Source organism: Prosopis cineraria, unplaced genomic scaffold (assembly GCF_029017545.1).
Source record: "Prosopis cineraria cultivar Desert tree isolate PC_DT_omini unplaced genomic scaffold, ASM2901754v1 PC9, whole genome shotgun sequence".
Lineage (NCBI taxonomy): Eukaryota > Viridiplantae > Streptophyta > Magnoliopsida > Fabales > Fabaceae > Prosopis > Prosopis cineraria.
In genome coordinates this window covers 28,866,166-28,888,830 of record NW_026555340.1, presented here as the reverse complement: position 1 = coordinate 28,888,830, position 22,665 = coordinate 28,866,166, and the positions used below count along the sequence as shown (strand labels likewise).

Sequence of the window (22,665 nt, the reverse complement as noted above, 5' to 3'; positions counted from 1 at the left end):
CAAATGAGGATGGAGAATGTTTATTCTTTAAATTATGGTATTTATTAGGGGTAAAAATAAAAATAAAAATAATTTTTTAGACAATTTCATTTATGCAACTAATTTTTCTTCGTTCTTGTTAGTTAGTTCTAAATGACCTGTAATAAGAATCGGATGGAGTAAGAAACACAGTTAGAAGAGGCTTCCATTTACCCTCCACAACCTAAAGGAGACTATACTGAGGATAATTCCAAGTGGAGGATACTCCTAAGTCCTAATCTTTTAAAAAAGGGGCGGAAAAGATGACATGGGAAGATGACATTTGGGTCCTTGTTAGGGAATTACTGACATTTTTATTCCCTTTTTCCACTATAAAAAAAAAAAAAAGTTGCTGATACAACACATAATAGTTGCCAATCTCAAAAGGGTGATTGTTGAAGAGACCAAAATGTCAATAATTCTTTTGCAGGGGACGAAAATGTCATTACATTAAAATGACAAAAACTGAAAAAAGGACAAGGTGGGGTCATTAAGAGAAATGAGTGAGAAGGGTGAGGAGAAAGGAGGAGGCAAGGTGGGTTGGTGTTACTGTCAGGGACAGAAGGAAGATAAATTAGTTAAGAGGAGGGATGTCATGTCCGGGAGACCCCAACACCCCACAAGATCACACCCAACATTTTCACACAACTCCGCAAACCATACCCTCTGCTTCTCTGCTTCTCTGCTTCTTTGATCGAGACATCACCTCTCTCCTCCCTCCTTCACTCTCCGTTATCTTATTTTATAATTCATCTCCTCTAATTATCAATCAATAAACATCTTACCATTTTGAGATCATCAATTTTTCTCCTCTCAATCATCTTAGGTATAGATGCAGAGTCCAAATGGAAAGAAAACAAGACCTCCTTTCTGCTTCATTATGGTAATGGGAATTGGAATACATCATGTATATTTTAACAAGATTTTTGTGTGTGCCTGTACAGTAAAAAAAAATCATGTCGGGTTCCAACATTTTACTCCAACGATCCATTCCCTCGAAACATAAATAGGGGAACAAGAAGAAAAGAGCAGAGACTAGAGGGTGCGTATAGATGAAGGTCAAATGGAGGTAGGGGCACAGAGGTTGTAGCCTGAGATGAGTGAGCTGAAGGCGAAGGCAATGAAAGCCAGAAATGACATTCCAACGGAAGCACTGGCCATCTCTGTGAACTTGTCTTTCCCCCAATTTGATTGCCAGTCATCAACCCGCGTTGCTGCAGATGACGATGCTGATATTAGAAGATATGCCAGAATCTGTCAACCACAATATCACAAGTCACAACAACGTTATTCCAACAAATACAAGTCTCGTTTTAGTTCATAGTGTCCACAGTGATGCAAATCACAGACACTAGAAGAAGTTCCTTGCGGAATTAACACTTCGATGGATTTAAATCAGTGACAGGATAGTTCGTTGTTCGGGAAATCTTCTCGAGGTACAGTTGTATTGGTGTAAGGAATGTTTTGAGAAGTTTCTAGACTCTGATTTTAGTTAGATCATGTTAGTCTTCTGTTAAAAACTCAGTTAACTCAAAGCAGTTAGTCAATTCTGTTTCACACTCATGTAGCATATCAATGTAGTACCACAACCCAATAAAGTGATGAACTCATTGTTCTCTCTCTTTCGGTCCCTACATTCAACTTCTCTCTATCTCCCTCGCTACTCTTATTCTTACTTCTATTCAATAGCGAATATTTTTAAGCCAATAGCTGCGTCTTCCATGAGACCAAATCCTCTCCAGTAATAGAGAGGAACCAGTGAGGAGAGGAAGGATTATGGCCACCATTTGACAGAAACAAAACTAACGATTAGATTTTGAGCCCATTAACTTGCCTGGTCCATGAAGAAATCAAAGTGACAGCGGAGATGGTGATTGATAATGTTTGTTCCAGTGACTGATCGCCAGGCCAGACCACATGCTTGAAATCCAGAGTATACAAAAGCAATAACATTCACTGATAAACAATACCTGCCCAAAAATAAGAATTACTGTCATTAGAATCTAGCTAAGAAAGCGAGAGATTGTAAAAAACAAACAACAAACTGATGGTTGATAGAGATGCAGAGAAACCTAGAATTCAATACGAAGCGGCAAGGACTACGGTTTGGAAATACAGTTACAATGCCCTTTTTTACTATTATCATTAACACCATAGCTTTCAAGATTTTCAAATAACTCGTGGATAGTTGGATACAACAAGGACAAACCAGTCCTATAAATTAATCCAAGACCACCACTGTTAGTTCAAATAGCACTTTGGTGCTGACATAAATAATAAAGGCAAAGTTACGCTAGTTGTTAGGACAAACATGCTTCTGGGACCATCACTGTTGTCAGTTCAATTAACATTCTGGGGAATATTGTCCCCAAGCATTCCTATAGACAGCTCACATTAAGGAGCTACTAACATTCAAGGGTTGCTAAGGCCTAAGATGCAGAGCAAGAGGGCTTAATACTCCAAATGGGGATAAAACTGAAATAAATAAAACACATCAGGAATCAGGATCATTGTGCCCAATATTCCAAATAAAAGGTAAGGTAGAATGCTAATAATTCGGAGATTGCTTGAACTATAATTTAGAATTAATGCAAAGTCTACGGTGACTGTAGTGTCCAGCAGTACTTACTAATGGTACATCAAACTGATCGGGGAAGAAGCATCAACAACCAGATTTGGAGAGGGGGCACAAATATTTTTCAGGAAAGAGTAATTTATTTTATAAGTATTCAGTATGATTCATTTCCCTTATGAAAGGATGTACGGCTAGCTTCAAAGAACAGAATTCATAGGAATTGGGAATAAACAGGACGAGAAGATAGAAGCAGTTCAGCCACGTTGACAGTTCGATAGATTTAGATATGTCTATGTTACCGAAGCAAGTAATGGAACCTAGTAGAAAAGATGGGGATGCCTCTTAATATTGTCAGTCTTTATAACTCCTGCTTCGTCTGACTCTGAACTTAAAAAATAGAAAAGTAAAAGCTAAGCAAAGGGACAACGTGGACTTGTTACTCTCTTTCATATGAAGATTGACATTCAGAGCAGTCCAAATTCCCAAAATAAAAATTGAAAATGTAGCATTGTAAAAAAGTAGCTATAAGATCTTCAATAGAGGAAGAGAAGAATACCTGTATTCCTTGTAGCGGTCAAAGGAGTCGCCACTCCAACCTTGGGTTTTATCAGCAGCCATAACCGAAAAAGAAATCAAGCAAAGCAACACCTCACTCAACCTAAACCCTAACGCCGCCCTCCTCAACATAACATCCCTCTTTAACCTTGCCACAGTAGACCCCGCCCCCCTCGATCTACCATGACCACCGTCTACAGCACGCCCTACGCCGCTTGCGGGCCCCACCTTCGTCACGGACGGCGGAGGCTCCTCCCTCATGGCCCGATTAACCGTCATCATCGATACAGGGGACCTCGCCGGAGGCGCATTCTCCGGCACCTTTTGGCGGTCCGAAGGAGGCAAGGCGGATCTAGCGGGAGAGTATTGATTAACTTTGCTGACGGCTACGATGGCCTTAGAGTTGTCCGGCGAGTTCTCCGGCGATCGGAACTCGGGTGATTCAGGCGGGTCGCCCTGTTCGGATCGCAAAGGCGATTGAAACCGAAGCGGGGAGTGAGGCGAGTCCACCTGAGCGGAGGCCTCGGAGTTCTTCGACGATTGCTTTTTCATCGTTGAAGCGCTGAATTTCTCCAATAACGGTACCGTTAAATGCCTTCGAGTTCGTGGATTTTAAACGCAGGCGGAGAGAATTCGGCCTCACGGAAAATAAATAAAAAATTATTGAACACTCTACAGAAAAGTCTGATTGAGTGCCAAGAAAGGAGAGAGAAAAAGAAAAAGCACAAAGCTTGAGCTTCGTGTCGATTCCATTGAGAAATTTAGAGTGGGACCATCCAGCAATGGTTCGATTCTTCCACCGTCGTCAACCGAGGGAATCTTTGTTTGTGCTAAAGGCTAGAGTTTTTGGCGAGGCTAAGACTAAGTCCAACAAATGATCACTCGCCGCAATGAGACATGTTCATACGTGTCATGATTTCATTGTTGAATTAAAGAGAGGAAAATGGTCACTAGCCGCACTAGATAACAGCTCTACCGTATTGATTCAGATTCTGTCACTGCCCTCGTACTCGCAGTTGCAGTTAGATCAGGTGGCTTCCCGCAAGCAAGGAATTTTCACTTCAACAAAAAAAAAAAAAAAAATCTGATTATTGAATATGCAATTCTATTTTTAATAGATTAATTAGGTTTTGACCGGTGCTATGAACAGGAATACTTTTTACTTGTACATAGATGCCATAAAAACTTGCTTGAGATATATTTGAGCATTTATAAGAGTCTTTTATCAGTTGAAGGAGAAGTATAAAATTTAAAAAATGAAAATGTTAAAATAATTTATTTTTATGTACCTGTAATATACTACTTCATGTAAATTTAAATTTAAATAAAATTTTAAATTTTTTTACCCAAATATATTAAAGATATAAATAATAATTTATTTTTGTTTTAAAATATGTTGCTCACATAATGAATTTAAGAAGGTAACACCTACCTTTGTGCTCTTCCTTCAATTGATGTGAGGGGAAACTTTAACATTGGTTAAAGAATAAATTTTCTGATAAGTTCTACCCCATAATTAATCAATAAGAAAATTTATTCTCCAACAAATATTATTAGATTTGTCATTGTTTTCTTTGTTCAACTCTCTAAACAATAATTTCTATTTTACAATGTATTGCCATCATGGATACCAAACACTATAAATATTTTTTAAATTTAGCATATCATGCAAAATAAAATTAGCTTATTTTCTTTAAGAATTTTTTTGGTCAATGCATGTTGAGAAAAATAAAACATGTATCATAATGAATCACATCTTATAATTTACTCATCTGTTAAAAAATGTAAGTCATTTTTAACTGAATCTCACTCTCAATAAAGTAATTACCTACTTTCAAACTAGTACTATATTTTTATATTTATCCTTATTAATCACCTTATAATAAATATAAAATCATTATCAATATAGGTACTTTTTAAAAAAATAATGATTACACATCAAATATTAAAAATACTTTACATTTTTTAACATCCAACTTTTCAAAAAATGCTTTACATTTTTTAACGGAGGGAGTTTGTCATAATAATATTTATAAATCATAATCATAGCCAAAAGTAAAAATAAGTATGAATAATACTTTTAAATTTAAGCAAGTAGAATAACCAATATCATAATACTATTTATTAATCATATATATGTTTATAATGATAAAACAATGACTGAAAGAAGTTTAGGATTAGGAGATGTACAATGAAAAATAAATTCATTAATCTTATAGGATTAAATTTGTAGTGCACGATTCTAGTGTTTTCAGTAGGTTTTCAAATTGTAATACATTTGTATATAACTATAGATTAATAATAAATGTGTTACCTCATGCATATTAAGAATATCCACAATAACTTATTTTATTTTCATGTATGTTATTTTATAATTTTTTACTCTTGTGTATATGAAAAATGTAATAAACAATTTGTTATATACCCTATGATATGTTGTTCTCACATAAACTAAAATTTAAATAACAATATATTCTACTTTACGTTTTGGTATTTTGAAATAAAATTATATTTTATAAGTTAAATTTTGAAATTTATCTATTATTTTATATAAATTAAAATTTAAATAACTGGGCATATTTTAAATTTTTTTCTTACATATATATTGAAAACATAAATAACATCCCTTGCATATTAAAAATTTAGATTTAAATTCTCTAAATTTTTTTCTTGACAAAAAAATCTCTAAAGTTAATATCTATAAATTTCATTGAGGTTTTCTTTTTTAATTTTTTTTTTATTGTTTTTTATAAAATATAAAAAAATTTTCTTTCTTCCTTGAAAAGGCAAACTTCACATAAATTTACAAATATAAATTTTTATTTCTATATATTAAAAATATAAAAAATAATTTATTATTTCTGTATATGTTATTCTCATACAAATTAAAATTTAAAAAATAAAACATTCTAGCTTATAACTTGTCATTTAACTTTGTATTTTATTATACAATATATTATTTTATAGCTATACAAAATGTAAGCAACAAATAATATATATTATATCCATTATTTTACAATAAATTTTATATCTATTATTAATTTTTTACCATGCACCCCACATTTATTTTTGTTTTTTAACTATGAGGCCCACATGATATTTTAACAACAACACATGATATTAATTTTAGTGATACAGGTGGATGGACAAAAATAATGATTTTTTAAAAATATAATCCTTGTGAGACCCATAAGAAAAAAAAAATGGTGTGGGACTCAAAATTTAATTTTAATGACTTAAATAATATACTATTTTTAATATGTAAGATTTATAAAATAAGAGAAAACATAATTTTAAATCCCTATACTTTGTTTGTGTTTTGCTATTAGTTTCTGTATTTTTTTTAGAGTTTTTATCCCTGTATTTTTGTTTTTCATTATATTAGGTCCCTCCATAAATAAAGTGTAGGGACCTTAGAGGGACTTAATATTAAAAAAAATAAAAATATATGAATAAAAAATATTAAAAAAGTGTAGAAACTAATAACAAAAATGCAGGCAAAATGTAGGAGTTTAAAATTATATTTTTTCATAAAATAGTATACAAAATATTTTTTACATCATTGTTACTATTCATTAACTGTATATAAACAGTAACAATGATGAGCTTTACACACACAAACTGTTCTCTTTTACATAATTTATTTTTTATATATTGCATAATTTTGGAGGTTATTCCATTTCAGAAAATTAAATGAGCCTTCTACCGCATTTCTCAGAATAACAGCTGTGCAATCTCATCTGGTGGGCGCGGCACATATAAAACATCGGTCATTGCATGTCTCAGTCAAAAATTTAATATGAAAGAAATAAATTAAGTTACACAACCTAAAAAGAACAGCACAAAATAAATAAATAATCTACCAAAAAATAAATAAATTGAAATGTTTAAGATGGTCCGAGTCCATGTTCAGTTCGAAGGATTCATATTTAGCCAGCCCTCCTTCGTGGAATCCATGTGCTTTAATTATTATTATTATTATTTTTTTGTGGGGTGGGGATATCCATGTCCTTAAATAAAAGAATCCCACTATATGCAACAAAAAAAAAAAAAAAGGAGAAGCATATTCGAGAGCATTAACTCTAAAAATTATTTTTCTACTTAAAATATAAATTGGGAAAGTTTTGTTTTAAACTAGAGATGATCAGATTATGACAAGATCCTTCACCATTAGCCTTATTAAATTGAAGTCTTTGAATTTAAAATCTCCCAAATAATGTGGTTGATGATTGGGACAAGCTTTGTGTTACGCATTGCATGACACGCTCCTCTACCTTGGACCCACCAACTGCTAACGCTTTAACCCATTTGATTTGTAGTGTCTTGATAAGTCCACGACATAGTTCACCAGATTACGCATAAAACAAACGCAAGAAACCCCAAGTTGATCCATTAAAATTTTCCACAATCTTCAACCAAACAAGAAGATTTGATTCTTTCAGAGTGGGTTATCTTTAGTGAACTAAAGGCAAATGTTCCCACTGGACTTTAGACAAGCGTCTGCCGTAAAGGTTCCTCCTACCCTTTTCATTTACATTCAATCCTATTCATATATAAGACCGCCATGAGAAGCAACCTGCCACAGGATGCCACTCTGCTCTACTTCTCACAAAAACACCTTTTCATGCTTCACTCTAGCCCTCTTCTGTACATGCAGGAATCTACCTGCCACCATCAAGAAACATCTTTCTCCCCACCATACATGGGGTCACTTTGCAATTACAACGCCTTAACTATGCTCATCCTTCTAGAAGGATCCATAAGAATAGTAGATCTATCTTTTTTATACAACACATGACTTTTGTCTTCTATCTTAGTAGAAGAAACAATGTAACCAAAACGGCAAAACATCATGCAGGAGCTTTAGATGCTTCATACACAAGAAAAAGTCTTCAAAGATAAAATCACATTAATACCTAGAATGCATGGGGGAAATAAGCTCTGTTTAATTCCTTGCTGAGTTCCTATCACATTAATTGGTTCACGAGCAAAATTGATATACACAAGATATCTTATCATATAAAAAAGGAAAAAGGAACAAAAGAATTTCTGCATCATGAACGGCTAAGAGGCTAAAAGAAAGTACAATGGCCTGCATACTGGGTAAAATTATCGCCCCCTCTCATAAAGGTTCTAGATGGTACTCTCTTGGCAAGTGTCAGAGTGTCCGATGTGCCGTCTCATATTGTTGAAGAAAGACCGAGATTGGATTAGAATACCGTGACTCACTCTGGTAATTTCAATCGGTTAAATATGACAAGAAAACTCTGCTCTGGCACAACATAAAGGAAACCAAGATCTGCGCCTTTTACATATGGTCCAATGCCCTGAATATGTTAGTGAAGAAAAGGAAAAATGTCAAAAGAAATCACGCTGATACATTCCGGTTTGCAAGAAGTGTTATTTTTTTCACATAAGAAATACTAACACACATCTAACTATTCATTTACCTTGCCATCAAGCTGGAGCAATTCCCCATCAACCCATTTTGGATTTCGAAAGCCAAACTCAGCTATTCTCCCTTGACCTTTATAACTTGCCACCTGTTTGTTCATAAATGATTCAATATTTTGATATTCAAAATAAGTTGCATGTGATCAAAACAGTACAAAGGGTGACGATAAGGAAGGCCATAAAAAAATGTCAAGAAATACACATTGGGGTAAAGAGAAAGCATTCTTCAAGTACATGTATACGCACTTTGACTGGGGGAAAAAGCATACACAATAAGATGGGAAGAAAAATGAGATGACAGAAGTTAAATTGACTGACAGTCAAAGAATAAAACTCTTTTGAGAGGAAGGGAAAAAGCAATTCTTTTATGCCAAGTGCCAATATTGATAAATTCCAATTTACCAACAATATAGAAGTTAACTCCTGGGCTCAAAAAAAGATATAAATTAAACAATGAGAACAAAACAACAACAACAACAACAACAAGCCTCTATCCCACTAGGTGGGATCGGCTATATGGATTGCAAGACGCCATTGTGCTCTATCATTTATCAAAACAATGAGAACAGCAGGCATGAAATTAAATTGTTAACTTCAAATATTGGTCATACCTCTGGCATGATGGTCTTGTCTTCAAAGAAATTTATAAATAAATATGCAAACTTATACATGGCCCAAAAAGAAAAGTACGCATCCATAACCATATACGTACCAAAAAAAAAAAACAATGAACAGTAATTACCACTCCTAATTCATCTGGATACATTCCATGGTTGGTGTTGCGATTGCCTCTCCCAATTTTAGCACGAAATGTCACCTAAATACCAAGTATACAAATTCAAATTTTATTAATATGTTTAAACATTATATGAGAATGTAATATGGCAGGAATCAAGGGATTCAAAATGCAAAAACCTGGCCAGAAGGAACATTAAGATCCCCAGTCAGCTTCACTGCCTCTACATATTCAAAGAACTCCATATCTGAGGAATTGTTTTCCTTGCCCAGATTACTCCAGTGTCCAAACTTGCGCCTCAATTGCACCACTTCAGTGCCATAAGGGCCAAATGCACCAACATAGAGGCCTAAATGTCAACCAGCAGATTTCCATTTCATTCTCTTAGCCATTCTCAGCTCATCTTGCGAAGAAAATAATCAAAAGAAAAGTACAAATAATCTTACCATCAAAAGGGTCTAAATCACCTTGTGAAGTCATAATCCGACTGAAAGATGTGTATTCGGATAATCTACTTCTTTTCTGTGCTTGACTAATTGCAAGTTTGACAATTTCACGCACACTTTTGGACACCTAACTCAAGTAAAATATTTTTCAGTTTATTGTCAAGGAAAACATAACATTGTAACTGAAAGTTAAGAGTACGAGTACTTCATAAGAGGGACAGGCAGAAACCACAATCTGATCTCATATTTCTAGGTAATTTTAGATGCATAAATACATGACTGGAATCCATATTTTACTACTCACTGTCATTGTTTAGTTTGAAAAAAGATTACCAAGAACATATGCAATGGCAAAGATAACCAAGTCATGTCAAACTATTTAGAAAAGTAACTATGAGCTCATAATATGACTGTCCAAATGTTCTGCCTTTATCAAGATGAAGTATGATTCATTCTTTTTTCCGGCCAGAAGCATCATTCATTCAGTACTAGACATCTGTCTATAATTAGTATATGAATACTTTAGCATGAAAATTCAGGGAGAGTCATTTTTATCATGATGAAAAACCTCAAATTCTTACCAAAAAACAATATCATAATTATGATCATCACAATAGATATTTCTTATTTATATAACTTACCGGAAAAAATATTAACATTCTTAAAAATGATTTAACGTGTTTCATCTCACCTTGGAAGAGACTTTGTCAGAACTCCAAAATGCCTTGGCAACATCAGGAGGCATAAGCTCTGAGACTCCTTGTGTTGCCAGAGCTGCCACTTTGATATTGGATACTTTATTTTCTCTAATATCATAGTCTAGATTTCTTCTAGGGATATGCAAGACAAAAGAATCCCTTTCCAAATCTTTTATTTCAGCTGGAAGACGCATAAATTCATCTTTGGCAGGAGCTTCTTCATTATTGTGTACAACCCCACCAATAAAAAGCTTCATATCCAAATCCTTTTCATCTCCAGCAGCATCACTATCTCCGTGTAAAGTGACCTCATCAGTTTCATCCAGATTACTAGCTTCCTCTTCAGGATTCTCATTGGAGTTAGTTTTATTACTCTCTTCCTCCATCAATTGCTTCACAGGATCATTATCCTCAGTCCCTTCCTCTTCAACATCAATATCCATGACTTTAACTTTCAATCCTGGAATTTTTTCTTTGAGAAAGTTGATGACATTTTTTATGCCCTCCTCAGTCGCTCCCTCAATACTACTGCTTTTCTCATCACTTCTCTCAACCTTCTCTTCATGTTGCTGCACTTCAACTGAAGGAACATTATCAACTTCAGGTTTGGACGGGTTTTTTGCAAGCACAGATGGAGAGTTACCCGTTGAATTTCCTTTAGCTCGTCGCAAGTACACCACCTGTCAAAACACATGACATGTACTGCTTACAGAAGTATACAGAACCTGGAAGATATGAATACAGTAGAATCCCACTAAATGCAGGCCAGTGAAAAAGCAAGTTTTTGCTGATATTATCCAAGACCACCAAAAATCCCCATCAAATACAAATTTTCATTGCGAGGATTGTTTTCCCACTGTGCATACTGCACAGGTAGTCAGAGACCAACAAGCAAACATATAGTAGGTTTGAACCTATAAGCTCATCCTTCCACCCTATTCCTGGAGGTATTTCTAGTTGTTAGATCGACAAATTCCACTAGTAAACATTTTTTTGGAGGGACAGTACCCCTTATGACTATCTTAGTAACTCATGTTTGTGGCATTTTACAGAAAATATAAAGCATGCATCGTTTATTGGGAAAAAAATAAAAACAAATTAGTTGAACAATTTGAACATTACCTGCATATGGTATGAGTCGTCGGAGTTTTTTACGACATAAATTTCAAAAATTGGAGTCCCAGGGGAACCTGTGACCAGCTGTCTGTAACAAACAAAAGTAAGCAGTGCTGAAAAATTAATGAAGGGCAAAGTAGAAATAAGAAAGATCGTACCTTGGACTGTAACTCTTGCCAACAAATCTGCCCATACTGGGACTGATGCGTATTATTCTGCCAAAGGGGTCATCTGAATCTTTGGTGTAGCCTACCCACCAACCCACCTGCACATAATGGCAAGAATAATTAATTGACATTAAGACAGCCCTTTGCAATAATTACATATCTGTTAGTAAAGCTTCTGTTAGGACCATCATTATTTCTCACAATCACCAATGCATTTGTGCTGCCATTTACAAGCCATCTTTCTGGATGGACATTGGTTCTTCCCAGACCGCAGCATAAATTTATTAACAAATACTTGTTCCTTCAATAGCTAAATCTGGGGAACAATTTCCTTTTTTAAGATTCTTAATCTGGAGACAAGTAAAGCTGACTTCCTCCTACCATGTAACATTTCCCAATTAAATGTTTCCAAATTACAATGATTCCAAGTTCAATCTTGTCTTGTTTTCACTTTATCGCCAATAATTTATTTATTTATGAAAAGAAGATAAATATCTATAATATTAGGATTCAAATATTACTCCTGCTTTAACCTTGGGCAAAATGCACAGATGTCTGCCAGCAGAAATAATCATTAGAGGGGGAAAAAAATTAAATCTTTCAGTAAAAAGACACCAATGTTCTTGAGAATAGATCATAAAAAAGCGCTGTAGAATAACGGATGGTAGAAGTAGCAATTGAGAAAGATACCAGTCCACTTCCAGTATGTCTAGATAATTTTGAAGCTTCATGGTATCGCTCTTCATCTATGGCACTCTGCAATATAGAGAAAATTTTGTCACCAACAAAGATTATAGACCCTACAATAATTAGAAGGGTTGAGAGTCGGGAGACTCTAACTAATTGAAATTTGATCTTGCCTTCAACTGAGACATGATATCAGCAACACTATCCATTGATGTTGCTTCAGACAGAGCCCTTTTTAATTTTGCTGCTTCTTGAAAGTCTTCCTTTTCAATCGCCTCTTCAAGTTGAAACTGAAAAGCATAGAATGATTGCATATACTTAAGCATCAGTAAATCATCTTTGAAATGCTGCCCAAAATTTGTTACAGTTTTCGATTTCTCACTAACGGCAAGGCAATCGTTCTTTAACGTAACGACGCTCAAATAGCATTCTTCATAACTTTAATGAACAAATGATAATTGGAGAATCCGGAAACGCGCTTCGTAGAGACAATTTCGCTGAATATAGAAGAATTTCGAAAATATTCACAACTAAAAGTGCTCTTGGCTTTTCACTCATCATGGACCAGTCAGATCGATTGAGAGACTGGCAAAATAAAATGTACACTTAAGTCTATAGAGCTAGGGTGGAAAGGGAAATAGAAATTAAAAAAAAAAAAACACACAAACACCCAGGGGGAAAAACAAAGAAAGAAAAGAAACAGGAAGCTAGAGAAATCAAAGCGAACCAAAGTGAATCACGATGAGCAATCAAAAGGTGCACCTTAAGAACAGAGGCAAAGTTCTCAGCCTGTTCAATTTCAGAGAAATGGCGGCTCCATCGGTTCCAATCCCAATCCAGAGAAGAAGGAACATTACCATTGTCGTTGCTGTCGTGAGTGGTGGTCGCACAACGGCAACATAAGTCTGAATTCTTGCGGTTCCGACGGGAGAAGATCGATAGCCTGCTTTGAACAGCACAGCCCCAACCAAGAAAGAAGCTGACGCTGACTGATTTCTTTGGGTTGGCGTAGACATCGAAACCAGAGAAGGGTCTTGGTTGTGAGCTGGAGAGGGGTCCCACTGCCCACGTATTCGCCACCGTCACCACCATCAGTCTATCGCCGTTTATTTTCAGGCAAGGGTTCGATTTTCAGGGGAAGCTGTCTTGCGAATTGGACTTAACAGCAACAAGCGACTCAGCGAGGATAGAGATAAACTTTGTCTTCGTACGTCATTATCATGGTACAGGAAAAAATTAGAAAATCGTTGGCAAGAGCTTAATGATAAAAAGTAAAACTGCTCTCCTGATGGCAAATATAAATAATTAATTGAATTTGTTTTCTTTCATGATAAATTGATTATTGGATGTTTGCCAAAAAAAAACAAATTATAAAGGGTGAAATTACAACAAATTAAGAGGGATATTTCTTTAGAATTTAAAAAGTGAATAATAATTTACTTTTATTTTAGTTAAATAGCATAGTTTACTCTCCTTTTTTTTTAAGTCCAAAACATGGTATTTTCCTCGCTATTTAAAAAAAAACAATGGTTACCAATTATTCTCTTTATGTTACTGAGATTAAATTCTGCACACATTCGTCCCATAGGATGACATGCCTTACCCATATTTTTTATGGAAACGATGCCCATATTTGGTGACAGAATATTGCATTTTTCATGCACTTATATGAAATTAGTAAACACTATTCACGAATTTTTTTAATTTTTATATTTGATCTTTATGCTTTTATATCCATTATTTAAATATATTTTTTCAAAATAAGTAAATTTAAAATAAAGAAATTAATATATTTTTATAATAGTAAAAAATATTTATAATTTCAATATCGGTCAAACTATAGGCAGGAAAGCGATTGCTCTATCAATAAACACGATTTATGCATTTGCAGAAAGAATAATTTTTTTTTTCCAAAATAAGGTTCTTGTTCAATTTATTTTATTTACATTATTACATTTCTCTTATCAAATTAAATAACCATGAAACAAGGAAATGCTTTTGAAGGTTAAAAGAAGAAGAAGCAAATTTTGGATCAAAAATAAATAAACAAATATTACCAAAAAAAAAAACAAATATGTCTATTCTAAGCACAACAGCTTCACAACTCAAAAATTCTTTAAAAATCATGGCATGTGAAATAAAAGGATCGGCGCCATGTGTGCAGGTTCCATTCCTAAAAATCTGTAGTTGTCTATTAGCCAACCCCAAGTGGCCGAATCTGATTTGATTGTGTAAAATGAATCAAGGGGGAGGTCCACTGATTGTTAACCCTAGCAGATATAGTCTCGAGATGTTTGAAGCAGACCCGGGGTGGTTTTTACACCACACTTACTTGAATGGGCCAAAATCGAAATTCTATTTTCAACAGTTTATAACCCCCTCAAAGTTGGGTATTGGGTGCTCTTTCCTTTCATATATTTGTGCGTGTGTGTCACTCAATTTTTTAAAAAATTAATTAACTATAATAATTATGCTTATAAAATAAAAAAGTTAAACTAAAATACCTTATATTGATCAATATAAATATACATTAATTATTTCTCATTAATATAAATAAATGTGCATATGATTTTACTTATAAAAAATAAAAAAATAAAAGTAAGAGTTTCTCCAATAAATAAGAACAAATAAGTGTTTTTGACGCCATCAACTCCGGACGATAAAATATTGAAAACCACGTTTCCAAGGAAGTTGCAGGGTCAAACAAACATGGGGACATAAAGTATAGAACCCTGTCCAGAACCGTAAGACGTGAACGCCAAATCATACCTTGCACATATCCAAACATTTCCTAAAATTTCGGGCCAGCATCAATGAGAGCAAACATACACAGAAGATTCTTAGAAAGGTTTAAAAAAATTATAAATCAAGTGATGCCCTTGATCTAATCACCAAGCTTTCCATGAAATATTCCAACTTACTGATCTATCAAGATTCAAGAATCACTTGCAGCCCTGAAGTAAAAAGAACTTATTCCGTACAAGGAACTACTGAAAAAAGGGATGTCAGGGAAAATGGGCGCAAAAGAAGGGACCAAATTCAACTTACAATTATTTTTAACTCTTTACATTGCGCTGAACAAAAAACAATTACACGTCTGCATCTCTAATCTACGTTAGCTAAGAGAAAAACAAATACCAAAAGGCTCGGATGCCCGCCCCACCTTTCCTTTTTGGGCCGGGCGGGCTGGTATTTTCAGGTTTCTGTCACTTCCCGCAGAAGGAAATAGATCCATTTCATCATGGATCAAATGCGAAAATTTCTGGTTATGTATATACCATTTTATATAGCTTCATAAAATGGCCAGATATGGATACTCGACTTCAATTTCTTAGAATGGATTTAAAGTATGACAGAAGTAATGAAAATGTCATTCTAGTTTGGTGCAGAGGAGAGACTGACAGGCATGCATTCGACTGAACGGCCTTGGTCTCCAATTGATGCATTTCGTGTTACGACAGGCACACTACCATTCTCTGCATTTTGTGAAGTATTACGCACCTCACCACCCGGCCCAGCGATTTCTGAACGCACTGGGCGGAGCAGACCCTGTAATCTCAACAAATAACTCTGACTAGAGGGTTGACCTCTCACATATCTTGTTGTCGTTACAACACTGGCAGAAGATCGTTCTGATTCAGGACGGAGATTGGACAGAGCACTAAGGTCAAGATTTGGAAATACTGAACAGCGGCACCGAGGACATTTTACATTAAGGCGAAGCCACTCATCAATGCATTCAACATGAAAATTATGAGCGCAAGGCAGACCACGGACCTGCATCAAGTTGAAAACTTTATTTTCTATACACCTATAGCATTTCAAATTTCTTACAAGTATATGGCTCCCAGAATTAGAGGTACACAGAAAATTAAATATCAAAATGCACAGGAAAATATAAAGCAATTTGAAAGCAATTTAAAATTTAAATTGTTTATTATTGCCATATATGGCCCCATATATATTCAGTTGGTACAAAAGGGCCCATTAGCTTTTCAAGTAATTGATTAAAGAACATGTTTCTGAGCAACAATACAACAAACATCTTAAGGCATCCCTTATGCTTAGACCCTTAAATAGTGAAAAGCATACCTCATTCCCCTCGTGGAATTCTTCTAAGCAGATGGGGCATTCACTACAGTCAGTTGGAACAGCCTTCAACCTGAACTTTGGGAGTTCCTGAATTAAAGCTTCAACTGCTTCTCTCTGTGCCAAACCCATAAAAGCACTCAAAATATCAGCTGTGAAAGTCAATAAATATGCAAAAGATAATTTTAAATATGATTTACAAAGAAATGACACAGCATAGTCATTCACATCCATGTCGCCTATAAACATCAAGCTAGCAAAGAACAAAGTATGACTATTTCATGAAGAAAATTTAAGTAGTGGAATTTATTCATGATCATTTGTGATGTTCACTGTGCTTAGAACAAAGTAAGGTAACACTGCTTTACAGAACTTTTGAATAGAAAATAAGGCGTTTTCAAATATCAGCTAAAATTACCTGAGCCGGGGTTAGGTATAGACCAGGATGATATGCGCCAGCATCTTGGCCCATACCCCTTGTTTCCTGACCAGCAGCTTCAAATGCCCAATCAGGCACTCGGATCATGTCCACCAGAACCTAGAGAGAGAAGGAAGGGGGGGAGTAATTGCTACAATTAGATTACTAACAGAACATAATCACAAAACAGAACGGAAATGAATATACAATTAGATTATTAGACCTAAGAACATAATCACGGCCACACTCCAATGCATGCTGTATATGAAACGTCCATGAAATGAAGAGACAGCGTAATGCTAATTTTATTGCCTCGAGAAAGAAGCCAGAAGTGAGACAATGGTAATAATCCATTGTCCATAAGATCATTCATGATGGCAATGAAATACTTCTCTCAGAACACAATCATCACAACGTGCATTAAAACAGGCGCAGTTACCAGAATAATTCAAATTCATAAAATGCTAAAAATGATGAGGTTCCCAAAAACCAAATCAAGATAAGAAAGTTAGAGCGTACAACATCATGATAAAAACTAGAAAGGAAATAGTAAAGAATCACAATACAAATTTGTCAATGAGCAAGCTTCAATACTATATCAGATTGATAGAAATTCAAATCTCAACAATCAATAGAGGGCAGTGGTAGACTAAAAAGCCACAAGAATACACAGTAAAATAATTTTTCAGTCCCTCTCATTTAAACAAAAATAAGAAAAGGAGAAAATCATTTCCATGTTGTTCATGGTTATGTTAGAAATGCTCCAATTTGAGGAGCCTCATGCCGTAAACTATATGGAGTTTCCAAGAGATATGCAACTATTACTGCCATGTATAATATGTTGAAGGCTTACTCCATATTCAGACACAGGAATACCCTGCTGGGCACGTAACAAATGTGCTTGTCTTCGGGCCAACCACTGCAACAAAAAAGTTGAACTAGATCAAGAAGAGAATGCCAGTATACCACAATAGCAGCCAGCAGACAACAAAGATGAATAACAAATGGCAGGAAGGGGCAGCAGATAGTCCCCTGGACATAAGCAATGCATAACATGCAGAATAAAAATAAACTTTTCTCATGAACCAGATAATAGGGTACCACTAACCTTGCCTAATGACATGCAAGCAACGCAAAGTAGTCCACAGTAGCTGAAAAGTAACCAGATGAGGAAGCCCCATTTCTGACCTTCTTCAGGCAACTGCAGATAAATATTTGCATTATGTGCCTAAAATCTTTCTACAAAAACATCATTGAGGTTTGAATCAAAATAAGACATACGCAGTTCCTGGCACTAGTGAACCACAATGTACCAATGATAGTCCAAGCCCAAAGAAATGGATATAGAAGCAAAGCAAGTATTGAAAGGACCACTACTCTTCCACAGAAGCGGGCATATCTCTGTTGCCACCCAAAGTCTCTACGAGAACAGCAGGAAAAATGGAAAATGAAAGCAACACTGAATCAGCACCTGGATTTGACTGGTCATAACATTGTTGAACTTCATTTTGCCTTGACGACATATTAATGATTCAGAAACACTACAGTGGATTTAACCATATAGTGAAATCCTAGAAGTCAGCCATGACAGAAAGTGACCATGAATGACTTTGCATTTAAATGATCTACATCATGTATGCAAGCATTATATTCCAGAATTCCATATTTTGGAAGAGTCTTTTCCATAGAACCACCAGGCATAACAATCCCATGGCCACATCTAATTTTCCACAAATCTCAATTAAACCCCTTCTTTTCTTGCCTAACAGAGGTTTATCTCACTCCACACCACACATTCCAGGCATTCCTGCATTGAATATTCCAACTAGATAACTAGGCTATCGCATCAACTTCTCTACAATTTTATAACCAAGTGGTGCTATTATAATCCATAATTCCATATAATATCAAATACAGCTGTGTTAGCGTCATGCAGATTGAGTTCAACACCAATATCAGCATGCTTTTAGTTGATGCTATGATCACCTTGATCTTGTGCATTGTTCTTAATCACAAAATACAGGTATTTGTACAATCATATTTGGCAGATCTTTAATTAATTATAACACATGGAAGAAATGAGAATTATGAATTTCCACGCCTCATCTTTCATACTGTTTTTATCAATGCTTCCTTCATTGAAGCATAAGCCCAAAGTAAATTCTGCTCAATCAACATTTAAAATTAAAATAAATGTTAAGAAAAATACAACACAAATCTTTATCATATAGTCAGGGCAAAATTTTTAGACGGAAGGCCTTACAAACCCATTCCGGCAGAAAGTCCATTATCAACAAACATCATCAACCGAAAGATAAACACAGTAGAGTAGTCAACCTGAACAACGAAATAGACAGCAACTCATTATTATGGGCCAAACTTCCATAAACTTGGAATAGAAAGCCGAACAGCATATCACAATGGAGGAACTCACCACAATCCATATGTGCAAAGGGTGTGTACAGGTATGATACCGCTTCCAATTAATCGCGACAATAACTCTATAAGTCAAATGACTTAAGAAAACAAATAGAATTATAATCCTCTGTATGAGAGGGAGGGAGTGAAGGTGAGGGTGCGCTGAAAAACAAAGAAACCGTGAGTGAATTCGAAATGCGGGATAATGGTATGCAACTAAAGAATCCAAAACCTCAATTCTTGCAGAGAAATTAAAAGGATACACGCTGGTGGCGAGCATCGACAAGAAAAACCCATCGTACCTGCAAAAACCAAAGCTAAAATCAGAAGTAGAACACAAGTTGCGCGTGCAATCGCACTAGAAATACACAAGCAAAATGGACGGATAGAGAGGATTGAGACGAACCACTTAAAATCGACTCCTCTGATAGCCATGGAAGGGCAACCAATTTTAGAAAACCCTAAAATGAAGCCTTCGAGGATTATAATGTACCAGCCGAAAATGCATGAACCAGATACAGGGAAATCGAAGTGAAATACTTCATGAATGGGATCGCGTGACGAAGGCCAAAATATCTGCACAGGCCGAGAAACAGATGAACAAACGGTGCAGGGAGGATGGAGAGCGAGCAAAACAGTAATACAGTTGAGGAAGATGTAGAATACGGGCCACAACATTGACTTCAAGGCTGAGTTACTTTTTTGTTCCCCCCCCCCCCCCCCCCAAAAAAAAAAAGAGCTAACTTGCTCTCTCTCTTTTTTCTCTCCGTTACTTCACGACGTCAAGAGCTTTTCTAGTTTCTTCGCTGTCCAGTCACCGACCTTTAAAAAAAAAAAAAAAAAGCAAGCAACTGACCTGAAACTTCTTTCGGTCACTTTTTTTATTTTTATTTTTCTTTCTGGTTGCTTCTTCTGAGTTCGATTTCAAGTGGAGCGCAAGCCTTAGCCGGTTGACAATTTCTTTTGAGCTAAAATCTATTTATTCAAATTAAGTGGGGTTTAATTAAGTAAATGTAGTTGGTGGAAGTTTTCTCAATTCGAACTCGAAATCTCAATTCGTTGTAGCACACAATTCTAATTGTAAAGATTGAAGAAATAAGATATATGATTTTAGGGGATTTTTTGTCAAATCATAGCAGATTTGGGATCCGTTAGTTTAACATTTTTTTAAAAAAATAATATTAATTAGTTAAACATGAAAAAATTGTTGGGAGAATATTGGGATAAATACCGGAATGTGTTCGGCCCCATGTTAACCTCAGGGTCTTCCCAACAACACTCGTATGTAGATCAACTGAAATTACTTTTTAATGTCAAACAAACTAGCTTTTGCACTAACCATGTGTAAACATGAGGATAGTAGTGCCAAAATGGGACTGGACCACCCAGCAGAGTGGATCTTCAACTAAATGGAAGCCAAGGTATTGGGTAAAGTGCATAGCTGGCTAGGAAATTAGCATACCTGTTAGCCTCACAATAAATATGGTATATCCGGACCACCCAATGTTGGTTTGTCTAAATCAATGTAATTCTTTTTTGGGTGAAGTCGATATAGAAATATAATTTAGCATGGCTTGCATGCACATCCTCTCATTGTTGAATGACTGTGCGAGCACAGCTTGCGATGCTGGAGTTGAAGCCGCGAAATGACATGCATATGGAACAAATACAAGTCCACTGTTTCCTCTTCTCTTGTGGGGAAAGACTCATAAATTTGTATACTAGTCGTGTTCGTTGTCATAATTAATTCATAACCAATGTGGGATAAGGTCCTGCCAATTGGGCACAAGTCTTTTTCTTTTGAGTAGTATCTACTCAAAAAAATACCATGCTCTAGTACGCATAGTAGTGAGGTTTTTAAAGCAGCAGTCAGTGGGATGCCTTCGTCTCCATTCTTTGAAAAGTACATGCCTGGTTTGATCGTGTGAAAGAATTTTTGATAGAAGTGAAAGTAAAGATAAGAGCAAATTTAAGATAAAATTATAAACATATAGAAGCAAGGTATTTCTTTTTTCATGAAAAAGGTGGGTTTTATGGATATAAAAGTGAGAGCCAATTCCACCAATTTTTCAATTTTATTTTTCCAATCTCAATTTCATACTATCAAATGATGCATAAAGCAAGGTGGTTGTATAACACTTTTTACTCAATTGTATTTTAATTTCTCTAAAAGAGTCAAAGTAACAAAGTAAATCAATGGATTTTTACACAATGATCTCAAAGAGATAACTAGTGAAAATATAATTTTAAGTTTTTATACTTTATTTATGTGTTGTTATTAATTTCTTTATTTTTTTCAATGTTTATATATTTATATTTTTATTTTTTAATGTTTTAGGTCCTTTCATAGATAAAATGTAAGGGCTTAACATATTAAAAAATAAAATTATAGAGATTTGAAACACAAGAAAAAGTATAAAAATCAATAACAAAACATGATTAAAATATATAGATCTAAAGTTATGTATTTTCAAATAAGTAATTCAATCTCGGATGGTTCTTAGTAAAAGGCATGTTGTAATATATCTTTTTCGTTAGAGACGGACCGGAACAAGAAAGATTCCTCTTTTTTCCACCGTACATTTCAAACATCCAACAATTTTGTGACCCGCTCAACACATAGCATCTCCGTGTCCAGCAACTATGGAGTCTGGACACCATTCCCATCTCTTTAAAGCCAGAGCAAAAATTTTGTTTCCTCCTTCATTCATTAGTCACTAACTCACTGCAAAGCATTTCCTACCAGTCAGACGAGAAAAAGAACAAGAAAATACTAGAAAAGGCACCCATAGACAAACTTCTTTTTTTGTTTGATCCAAACCCCATAGACACACTTCTCAGTTATTTGGGTTTACTATAATTTTATTCACAACGCTATAGCGTTTCATTTCCACATATGCTGCGTACAACCGATGGAGTTATACTCTCCAGACAAGCACCTAAGAGCTTGCCCAGTTAACAATCATCATGTGTTTTTTTATACTCCCTACAGATATGTTTAGAAGATAGAGAGAAATAAATATTTTGATCATATTTACAAAACATGCCATTACTCTTGGCACACAAAAAAAATACAATTTTTTCATTAAAAGTTGTTTCCTTTAATTACTATTAAATACTGATGAGAGAAAATATAATATTAAATTTTATATATTTAATAAGAGTAAAATTTAAAGTTAAAAGCCTATTATTTTTTTTGAAAAGACTTACAAAATTTAAACTTTTTTAATTTCAGTTAAATATATTAAAACTGATTTATAAATAAAATTAATATATATATATATATAT

At 34.9% G+C, this 22,665-nt stretch overlaps 3 protein-coding genes across 5 annotated transcripts; all 3 read right to left on the bottom strand.

Annotated features, from left to right (window-relative positions):
- Positions 1-864: 864 nt before the first annotated feature.
- Positions 865-3,954, bottom strand: LOC129319877 (CASP-like protein 4A2). Its single transcript, XM_054964972.1, has 3 exons — positions 3,150-3,954; positions 1,853-1,988; positions 865-1,272 (listed from the first exon to the last, which is right to left on the bottom strand). Exons 1-3 carry the CDS (start codon positions 3,698-3,700, stop codon positions 1,078-1,080), a joined length of 882 nt encoding a protein of 293 aa, XP_054820947.1. The 5' UTR covers positions 3,701-3,954; the 3' UTR covers positions 865-1,077.
- A 4,081-nt stretch (positions 3,955-8,035) lies between these two features.
- On the bottom strand, positions 8,036-13,559 carry LOC129319332 (protein EXECUTER 2, chloroplastic-like). 2 transcript variants are annotated; one of them, XM_054964364.1, is made up of 11 exons: positions 13,215-13,559; positions 12,626-12,742; positions 12,456-12,521; positions 11,757-11,863; positions 11,605-11,686; positions 10,476-11,162; positions 9,785-9,911; positions 9,518-9,687; positions 9,345-9,419; positions 8,599-8,691; positions 8,036-8,475 (listed from the first exon to the last, which is right to left on the bottom strand). In XM_054964364.1, the coding sequence occupies exons 1-11, from the start codon at positions 13,542-13,544 to the stop codon at positions 8,374-8,376; spliced, it is 1,956 nt and encodes a 651-aa protein (XP_054820339.1). In that variant the 5' UTR covers positions 13,545-13,559; the 3' UTR covers positions 8,036-8,373. The 2 variants fall into 2 exon arrangements, with proteins under 2 accessions (XP_054820339.1, XP_054820340.1); XM_054964365.1 differs by having other exon boundaries at positions 13,310-13,526.
- A 1,921-nt stretch (positions 13,560-15,480) lies between these two features.
- LOC129321046 (E3 ubiquitin-protein ligase SIS3-like) lies at positions 15,481-20,073 on the bottom strand. Of its 2 annotated transcripts, none has more exons than XM_054966771.1 (10): positions 19,784-20,073; positions 19,641-19,679; positions 19,394-19,460; positions 19,223-19,296; positions 18,241-18,379; positions 18,068-18,160; positions 17,813-17,878; positions 16,960-17,079; positions 16,545-16,658; positions 15,481-16,229 (listed from the first exon to the last, which is right to left on the bottom strand). In XM_054966771.1, the coding sequence occupies exons 1-10, from the start codon at positions 20,053-20,055 to the stop codon at positions 15,828-15,830; spliced, it is 1,386 nt and encodes a 461-aa protein (XP_054822746.1). In that variant the 5' UTR covers positions 20,056-20,073; the 3' UTR covers positions 15,481-15,827. The 2 variants fall into 2 exon arrangements, with proteins under 2 accessions (XP_054822746.1, XP_054822747.1); XM_054966772.1 differs by having other exon boundaries at positions 19,394-19,539; positions 19,784-19,924.
- Positions 20,074-22,665: the final 2,592 nt, after the last annotated feature.

Bases quoted from the DNA above. Each gene is read 5' to 3' on its own strand.
- LOC129319877 (XM_054964972.1), bottom strand. From the start codon at position 3,700: ATGAAAAAGCAATCGTCGAAGAACTCCGAGGCCTCCGCTCAGGTGGAC. The intron at 1,989-3,149 runs GTATTCTTCTCT...ATTTTTGGGCAG, and splicing joins GACCGCTACAAGGAATACAG to GTATTGTTTATCAGTGAATG. The intron at 1,273-1,852 runs GCAAGTTAATGG...TGTGGTTGACAG, and splicing joins TTGATTTCTTCATGGACCAG to ATTCTGGCATATCTTCTAAT.
- LOC129319332 (XM_054964364.1), bottom strand. From the start codon at position 13,544: ATGGTGGTGACGGTGGCGAATACGTGGGCAGTGGGACCCCTCTCCAGC. The intron at 12,522-12,625 runs GCAAGATCAAAT...TCTATATTGCAG, and splicing joins ATATCATGTCTCAGTTGAAG to AGTGCCATAGATGAAGAGCG. The intron at 11,864-12,455 runs GTATCTTTCTCA...CATTATGTGCAG, and splicing joins GACATACTGGAAGTGGACTG to GTGGGTTGGTGGGTAGGCTA.
- LOC129321046 (XM_054966771.1), bottom strand. From the start codon at position 20,055: ATGTTGTGGCCCGTATTCTACATCTTCCTCAACTGTATTACTGTTTTG. The intron at 19,297-19,393 runs GTGAGTTCCTCC...TTCGTTGTTCAG, and splicing joins CTTTGCACATATGGATTGTG to GTTGACTACTCTACTGTGTT. The intron at 16,230-16,544 runs GTATGCTTTTCA...AACTTGATGCAG, and splicing joins AATTCCACGAGGGGAATGAG to GTCCGTGGTCTGCCTTGCGC.